At 56.6% G+C, this 9096-nt stretch overlaps 1 protein-coding gene across 4 annotated transcripts in view; it reads left to right on the top strand.

Annotated features, from left to right (window-relative positions):
• Positions 1-9096, top strand: part of TTC28 (tetratricopeptide repeat domain 28) — a 71312-nt gene that overhangs the window by 33354 nt on the left and 28862 nt on the right. Inside the window, exon 1 of one of the 4 annotated variants that reach the window (XM_044426186.1) lies at positions 7957-8402. The exons of the other annotated variants lie outside the window; for them this stretch is intronic. Coding sequence (XP_044282121.1) covers positions 8367-8402 — 36 coding nt within the window. The 5' untranslated portion in view covers positions 7957-8366. Of the gene's footprint in view, positions 1-7956; positions 8403-9096 lie in introns of those variants that run through there. 4 annotated transcript variants of the gene reach the window in all.

Genomic DNA, 9096 nt, shown 5'->3' with positions numbered 1-9096 from the left:
GCCGTGCGGCCCCCGGACGGTGGACGCTGCCGCCCGCACCGCCGCGGCTCCTCGCGGGGCACGGGCCGAGGGGACGCGCGTGGCGCTGCGCCCCTGGCACGGTCGCCCCGCCCCGCGGTGCCCGCCGGCCGCGCAGCATCCGGCCCGGGGCAGCAGGGTGGGGGTTGCTGCCGGGCGCCCCGCGCCAGCCCCGCGGCCGCTGCTCTCGCCCGAGTCTGTTTTTGTCGTTCCGTGGGGCTGACAGCCCTGCGGTTTCTGCTTTGGGCTGCAGTTGCAGAAATCCTGACTCAAACTGCTGAAATATTATTCTTGGCAGTTGGAGGGAGCACTTCGAAGTGTTGGGGTTCTCTTGACAGGACTGGTTCACCCTGCTGATGCTTAATCACAAAACCAGACTGGAGCTCGCTCTCCATGTTCATGGCTCGGCCGTCATCCCCACCAGGGCCAGTTCCACCTTCTGTGTGGCAGAGGGACTTTGCCTCTTGCCCGAGCTCTCAGGTGTCTTTCAAATCTGGCTGAATGCGTGGCCCCCCCTGGCCTGTGGGGGGGGGCTTCCCCTCGAAGCTGGGCAGGGGCAGGAGGCACTTGCAGGCAGGAGCTCATCAGGGCGCTTCTGCCTTTGTGGCACTCAGCCCTTGTCTGCTCAGCCCGGCCTGCTGGCAGGGCTGGGAAGGGGAGGGAGACCGTCACCTGCAGCCTCGTGGCTTTGAGGGGCCACGCACCCAAGCAGCAGACGCTCGGTCAGTGGCTCCTCGCTGCTTTAGCAGCCTGCTCCCTTTGTGCGCCTCTGCAGACGCTGTGCATGCGTGTTAATGCTCGTGTTCTTGTGCATGGAGCTTTTGGAGTAGGGCCTTGCCTTTCTTCGTCCAGATCTTGGCAGGAGGGGTGCTGGAGCACAGTCTGTCTCCACAGGGGAAGTCCTGGCCAAGCCTTCTCTGTTTGTGCCACTTTTCTCGGGGGGGCAAAGTGCTATAAAGAAACAAACAAAAACTGACCACCCCGGTCCCGACAGACAAGCTCGGGTTTCTTACACTGCCCTAAAATAATGGATCATTCCGTAGACTGGTTTCATTGGAAGAATGCTACTAAGAGTAGAAAGTTGCTGGTTCTTATCCATTTTAAGTAGAGACTTTAGTAATTTTATGCTTCTGTTGAAACCTATCAGGTGTTAATTATGCTTTTTCAGAATTGCAAATGCTCTGATTTTGTTCCCTGCAACGTGTTAACTTCTTTTAGGGGAGTCGCATGGGCAGAGTTTAACTTCTCCTTCGCTCTTGTTTCTCCAAGTTGGCGTAATATCAATAGCAGATCCTGGAGGTTTTGCCCCATCTCCATCCCTCCCCCTGTGGCATCAGGCAAGCACCTTGGGTAGCTTTTTACAAGTAGCCGACTGGACTCTGAGTCGGTGTCCTTGGATGCACTGGGCTCCCCCTGCAGGAGAGGGCTTGTGGCTCCCTGCTGTTGTGGCTCCCGGCCTTTGCTCTCCTGAGCGTGCAAAGCTGTGGCTCTCAAGCTGGAGCTGATCCAGGCAAGCTTTGGCCAAATCATGACTTGGTACCTGAGATGCTCCTCTGGTTCAGCCTTTATGCACAACAAGCCCAATATGTAAAAAAGGGGACTGCTGCCTCCCACGCTCGAAACTCCCCTCGGGGCCGCAGAAGTGACGCGCCCGGTGGCTGCCCCAAGAGCCAGCCAGCCAGCCGAGCAGCTGCACGGCTGCACAGAGCTTCTCTGGAGCCTGATTCTGGGGCGACTGGTCGAGTGCCTGCCTAGAGGAGGAGTGCAGACCGGGGGCAGCGCAGTGGTCGGGCAGCGCATGCCCGCCGTGCCGGCTCTCGTGCAGTGCTGTACCCTGGGGAAACGGCCCCTCCTTTGTCCTGCGGCCTCGGGACGAGCCTGGGGAGGCCTCCTTGAGGCAGGCAGAACCAGCCGGCAGCCCCGAGAGGTTGTTGCAGCTCCGTCTACCTCGAGCAGCACAGCCGTGGCAGGGGTGCTGGGGCTGAAGGCAAAGAGGCTGCCGGTGCAGGGGACTCTCCTGTGGGTCGATGTGTTTGTGGAATGGAGGGCTGCTCCGAGAGCAGCTGCACTCCACGTGAGCCTTGTTCACCGGTAGCCTTGGGAGCTGTTCGCACCGCCCCTTGGACCCAGTGTGGAAGGCAGAGGTGGACGTGGGCGGGCGAGTTCGTTGCTCAGGCTCTGAATCACCCAGAAGCTTATTTTGTGGCTTGTCGGCTCTCCCTTTACGAAACAGGACGGTGGGTACTCCCTCCTCGTGGGCCGGTACGGAGGCCAGTACAGCGCAGCGTCTGGTGGGTGGCACGCTTAGCAAGGCATAGCACAAACAAGGGCTTCACCACCATTTTTCTCGGATGAGGTGGGATTTTCCTTTTGCTTTGACAGTGTAGTTGCTGGGTGGACAAATGAATCCGTGATCTGCACGCAATTTCATTGTCATTTCTGTCTCCACACTATAGTATGCATTATTGATTGATTGATTGATTGATTGATATGCCATTCAGCAGCCATACGTGGCTCCCAAGAATGGTTTACAAAAAAGCAGTTCTAAGAAGAGAGATGTTCATAGTTACAATATTACAACATCCTACAATATCATCATTATCAACAGGCAAAGCATCCCTCTATATTAAAAATGCTTATAGCTTCACGCAAGTTAAGTTTATCACATTATTTTAAGCACACACACACTGCAATCAGTTTTATGTATAAGTCGAAAAGTGCCCTAAGTTCTGTCAAGTCGGCATTATGTCATTGGCTTCTGGAGCAAATGTGCAGATGGGTTCCCTGCTCACTCGCCTTCTGGGACTGGATCCGTGTCAAGACGCCGTAACGAACGCATTCTGCAGGAGTCTCTAGAACAGGGCACCAGAGGCGAGGCAGGAGACCGGCCGCTTCCCTGTGGCCGGGCGTCTGTCCTGCGTGGGACCAAGGGCCACTCCTGCAACTGCCGCTTTCCTCCGGGAAGCCTGGTGGGAGGACCCAGGCCGCAGAGCCCCTCATAGTCTGCCCGGTGAAGCTTGGCCTTCTAACGGGGAAGCCGTGGACTGACAGGGGCTTTGTGCGTCTGTCAGGCACCGAACGCCCTGGATTGGTTTGTGCTCTGAAAAGTCCCTTCTGTTTCGGCTGACAGCAAGCAAGGCTGGAAGATGCCAGCGGCCACCCTAAGCAGCTGTGCCGTGCTGAAAGTAGGTCAAACAAACTCATTTCTGGTTCTGCCATTTTGGAATAAATTGTCAGGATTCTGAAAACAGTTGGTTGAGCTGACTCTGTCTGATCTCTGAAGATTTAATGGACTGTCTGAATGGTTCTGAACCGTCAGTCCTGTGCGCCTTTCTAGCACTGGCAGTGCAGTTTGTCATTCTTGATCGGGCTGTCTTGCTGCGAAGCTTTTCCGCTTAGAAACAGACAAGTGAGGAGACGAGAGAGTCTTACAAAAGATCTCACGTAGGATGTGGAAAGTGGACACTTGCATCTACTGAGTTAAGCGTGTAGATGGTTGGAAGGGAGCCCTTTCCATCCTGCCCTCTTTTTGCTGCTAAGAGAACTGGGGACCCTGGCCAGGAGGGCCTGCTTTGACTGGTTGCCACAGGCTCGAAGGCCAGACCTGTAGGGTTGGGAAGAAGGTGCAGATCTCCCCAGATGCCACTTGACATCTCTTGCATCCTATTCCAGCCACAACAATTCCTCTGCACGTGGTTCCATATTTCAGTAATAAATATCTTGAAGGCTGCAGACAAATTGACTTGCCTGGAAGCAGCTGGAGAAAATTTTGCTTGGTGTAGAGAGAGCATGCTTGTCCCGCCGCCCATGTGACCTCACTCATGCATGGCCTGAGGACCAAATCCTGACTGGTCCTTCGTGTACTTGGCTCTCCCCCACTGCCTTTATGGACACTTTGCTTGGGGTATATTTTCCAAAACCTGGGGTGGTCACCCGGTCCAAAGCCTGTGTAATGCCAGGTTCTTAAGAAGGCATTCCCTGTTCAAAAATCCTGGTTACAGTTCTAGCAAGGGGGCCTTTGTGATCATCTCACGGCCCCCTCAGAGCAGGACCATGCAACTTCAGTTTCTTTCTCACTCTGGAAAAGCGGGTTCCCCCTGGCCTGATGAGGGCAAAAAGACCGCCTGTGCTCCACAGTAGCAAGCCTGCCTCCTATAGGCGTCCCTTTCCTGATGGGCTTGCGGTGTTGCTGGTGGATCTGAGCGAAGCCGGTTGGTGTCTTGTGCATGGAGGTGGTGGCTTCTCTCGTTCCCCTGAAGGGTTCCCACTGGAGGCCGCTGGTTTCTCAGCACAATCGGTGTCGAGGCAGGAAAGCGGGAGCTTGCTTCTCTCTGCGAGCCACAGACACCTGCTTCGTGTCTGGACCCTGGACGCGGCATCGTGCTGGCCTGCCACAGGCCCCTGCAGGGATGGCGACATCCTGGCCTAGGGAGGCAGCTGGCCCGAGTCACTGCTTGGCCGGTGGGCTGCACGCTAGCCTAGCCTGATGCCCTGGCGTGAGGGGCTGCAGCAGGGCGGCCGGGTCCTGCAGAGCTGCCTCCTGCCCTTGCTGCTGGGACAGTTGGTTGCCTGGCAGCTGGCTGGGTGTGGCGTTGTGCGTTGTGCCCCATCTGCTGCTCGGGGCGCATGGCGCGCTCAGAAACCAGCAGGAATTGTACTCCCCAGGCCTGGCAGAGGGGGGCTCCTGCCGGCAAGCAGTGCTTTGGTGGCACGTGGCCGGTCAGAGGACTTGTCCTGGCCTTTCTGCCATTGTCAGCCTGGGGAGAACTCTGCTGAGGAGGCCGAGTGCCGTGGCGTCAGCTCTGGTGCAGGCCCACTCCTCTCTGGGGCGGCCGAGTCCTTGGATGCCCCCTTGCAGGGCCTGTGTGGCCAGTCCTGCCCACCCTGCTCCCTTCTCCAGCTTTAAGGTTGGAGGAAAAAGTGAGAGCTGCGGGGGGCTGATGGGCACCCAATCCGGGGTGGCTCCAGAGCCCTGATGGGGAACCTTCGCACAAGAGCGGGGTCCCTGCTTTTGCTTGCCTTTCCCTTTGTGCACCATGGCGAGGGGCCTCTGGCAGAGTTGGGCCAGTGCTGCGGCTTGGCTTGGCTTGGCTTTGGGCAGCTTCCACAGATGCTGCCCCAGGGGTTGCTATATTTTCCTAATTGCTCTCTGAAGAATGATCCCCTCCGGGAAGCGCCATCTGCCTCCCCTCCCAGCACTCCTTGCATGGGAGTGGGGGATGGGGGGGCTGGCCTGGCCTGGCCGTGAGGAGCCTCCCCGCAAACCCTTTGCTTCCGCCCTGGCCGGGAGGCCGTGGTGGGGCGCGACCGGGCAGAGCAGCTTATCTCTGGGAAGGAGGCGACGGTCCAGTGCCAGGCACGGCCTCACTCAGTGCCCACCTCTGCCCTTCGCAGCAGCAGACGGGGCCGTGCGCAGAGCCTCCCTCTCTCGCATCCTCTGCCGGCTGGAGGAGGAGAGTCCGTTCCAGGGCGACGGTGGTCACCTGCAAGGGAACCGGCCTTGACTGGAATTGCTGTAGCGGCAGCCTTTGAATGAAGCGCCCTCAAGGAGCTGCCCCCTCCCAGCAGTGATTCTCTTTCCTTTGCATGCAGGTCTCTGAGCATGCACAAAGCAACATGTTGGGCCCTCCCTGACATGCTTCGCCCAAAGCTTCCTTAGGCGCTGGGCACTTGGCAGGCCTGCACTCCCCCTCAGAGGCAGGGCTTCCCCGCCGGATTGGCTCCCCCTCGCGTTGTTCTGGGGCTGTTCCTAGGCTCTGGTCGTGCGCCTCGTCACACGGGGTGGCAAGGCAGGGAAGGGGCGTTCTAGAAGAGGCACTGAGAGCTGCCCTCTCTGTTCGTGACAGTTGGTGGCTGAGCAAGGCTGAGATGTGCATGGGGACACACGGCTGCCCCCCGGCCCTGGAGTGGTCCCTTGTTTCCTGCCTGCCAGGCCACCAGCAGGGGACGTGATCCTGGGTCCAGAGAATTACACGTGTCTACCTGAAGGAAGGACTGGTCCCACTTCCGCCTTGTCTGGATCAGGCAGCTCCAGGCGCTGTCGAAGGGAGCGGATCACTGGGATCCATCTCGGGCCTGGGCTTGGGACGGAAACCGCCTCACATCCTGTGGGGTGACCTTTGCCGGGAACAAGACGGGCAGTGCTGATTCCCCTCAACCATTGGCTCCTGGTACCGCTGAGCATGTTATCTCTCCGGATAGACCGGCTGGGCTGGGGGCTGGATGCCCGTCATCCGTGGAGGGCCTTCTCCATAGCCACCTTTAAGGGGAGGAGAAGACGAAGCACCGAGGGGAAGGGCCTCCTTGGCTCTGGCGTCCCGTTTGCCTGGCGCTGGCGCTGCGCATGTTGCGGCGCCAGGTAAGATCTTGTTATTTTCTCACCATTTTATCTGTTGACTGTAATATTTGGTTTTATACTGGCTTTTAAGAATGTTATTGGTACGTGTGGAATTGTTGCTTAATTGATTGTTTAGTGTTACTAGGTATTGTTTTGTTAATTGTTGATTTGTACATGCCTGTTGAATTTTATTGTTGTATGGATGTTTTATTTCAGATGTGTTTGTTTTAAATCTGTTTTTAAGTTGAGTATTACATTGTACCTAGTTTTAATAGAATTCTGCTTTGAGAGCGTTGTGCCAGTTGAACGGTATAGACAGGCCTGGACAAATGAATGAAACCGCAAACCTCTGCTAGTTTGCTGATGCGGCGCCTCCCTCTTCTTGCAGCCGCTGCCCCTGGGGCCGGCGCAGGATGCCCGCTGGCTGGCTAGGCCCACCTGGGAGTTGCATTCCTTGCTCAGATGCGAGTGCCCAGAGGGCTCCTCTCGGTCTCAGAGGGACCTTACAGAGGCGGACAGAGTGGGCACCGAGTCTGCAGCTTGTCGTCTTAGACCCATCATAAGCTCCTGAGACGGCCCGGCTGTTCTGGCTGGTGTAGAAGCCAGGGACTATTTTGGGCATCTCGGGAGAGGGCCTGGCGTTGCGAAGAGCCCCGACTGCGTGCAGCTGGCCTCAATGGCCACACTTGGTGAGCACGGGTCTTCCTTGATGTGGGGCTTTATTTCTTCCTTGGTAGCAAATGCACAGGATGCAGCAGTGGTGAAAGCGAGGAAAGCAGCATTAGGCGCAAGCGGCAATGTAACTGCACTTGGCAGGCTGGAAATGACTCCTGTCCCCGCAGGCCTTGGAGAGGCTCAGCTCCTCCAGAGCCATAAATAATGGGCAAGGAGTGTGGAAAGTAATTTGCAAGCCTTCCACGGCGGTGTGATCTGCTCTTAAGGGCTGTTTTTGAGGCCGTGAAGGTGGCGAGTGGTCTTTTCTGGGTGGCACCTGGCTGTTCGGATTATTTCAAGAGTGAGTCCAGAACTGGTTGGCTCGCTTTTATTTCACTACAGGTGAAGCCCAGTGCCAGTCCAGTGGCTGCCGAGGTCCCCCAAATAGTTGGATTGGAGAGAAGCTGCCCCGGTTGCCGGGGCTCTTCCTGAATCTCAATTAGGAAGGCATAAGAAATGAGTTACAGTTTAATTTGGATCAGGACGTGCACACTTTCTGAACTGAATATGGACTTGGATAGAAGCTGCAGTTGAAGCGTGTATATTTCTGAGTTTGCATTGCAATTCAGAGAGCAAAAGGTCAGATGTGTACAATTGAAAGATATACATGAAACATGTGTACTTCTGAAGAATATGCACAAATATCCTTCAATCAGTGAGAGAAGAATGGTGTGCATGTCGAAGATGCATGTGACCCCCCGCCCCCGCATACAACATTTGAACCTCCCAGAGAGCGTAGGTTTTGGGTGGCGTAGAAATTAAATAAATAAGTAAGATGCAACTGATGCACACATCTGGAGAAGTGTGCTTGAGAAGACACTGGATTTTCATGCTAGAAAAATAGCTTGCAAGCTGGTGCAGATTTAGATGATGATGAGTTTTGAAATGGAATGAACTTGAGTTCTACCGATTATCACATTTATTTATTATGTATTTTATTTATTATATTTATGTACCACCTTTTTTCCTTCCAGGGAACTCGAGGCAGCTTACTTAACTGCCTGCCTCTTCTCAGTCCGATCCTCACAACAACCTGGCGAGCAGGCGGAGAGCCTGTGACCGGGATGGCCGAGGGGGCCAGACCCAGATCTCCCGCGTCGAGTCGGAGGCCCCAGTTCTTAACGGCTGCTCCAGCTGGCTCTCACATCCTCGACCAAGGTGTCCCGCCTGGCAGCGCGAGGGCTCAGAGCATCTTGCAGTTCCCAGATGGGAATGGGTAGAGGGAGAGGCTCCTTCCTCCCCACGAGCCGCCTGTGCCTTCCACTTTGGTTGCGAGGGTTTTTCGGAGAGGCCCTGAATGGCTGAAGGGCCACGACTGCTCGTCGGGCGCCGGGTGAGGGCCGCAGTGCCGTGGAAGCCTCTGCTGCAGAGCAGGCGGGTTGCTCTGGGCGTGTTGCTGCTTCAGGAGGGAGACTCTGGGCCCCTGCTGGCTCCTGTGGCGCAGCGTGCCGCCGTTCGGGGCGTCTCACCCTCTGCCTGGGCTCAGCTGCTGCGGGGCAGGGAAGGGCTTTTGCACTCTCGGCCAGTCTTGCCCAAGTGCGGCTCGTGGGCTCTCCGGCTTCTGTTCCAGGAGAGCTAGTGTGGAGCTTGGGAGGTTTCTAAGGCACTTGCTTGAAATAGCTGGCCATTTTGAGAGCTGGGATCACATCATTATTGGAAGGAGTTCAGAGCAGTACAAAGCAAATGAGATTAGAGGCTTGGAAGATCTGGAGAGCTGAAAGTTTTGCTCTGTGGAAAAAACAAGGTGGTGACAGTTGAGGGTGGAAAGTGATCCTCTGTGGAGACCACCGGCTCCGGGACTCCTTGGCCTCTCCAGCCCATGGTGGTCGCAGGAGGGCTCTGGAGGAACCTCAGGCACAGGAGAAAAGGACAGATGAAGCCGTGTGGGTCGCGGCAAGGATCTCCCCCCTCGGCCAACTCCTGTGCCCTTGGCTGCTCAGGGAAAGTGCCCGCAGCACTCTGCCTCGGTGGCTGCTGCCACGCCACGCTTCTCACTGGGATGCCGTGGAGGACCGGAGCCACTACCT

Source organism: Varanus komodoensis, unplaced genomic scaffold, assembly GCF_004798865.1.
Source record: "Varanus komodoensis strain SLA01 unplaced genomic scaffold, ASM479886v1 scaffold165, whole genome shotgun sequence".
NCBI classification, from domain to species: domain Eukaryota; kingdom Metazoa; phylum Chordata; class Lepidosauria; order Squamata; family Varanidae; genus Varanus; species Varanus komodoensis.
Note: the sequence above shows the minus strand (reverse complement) of the source record. Positions and strands in the feature narration are given on the sequence as shown.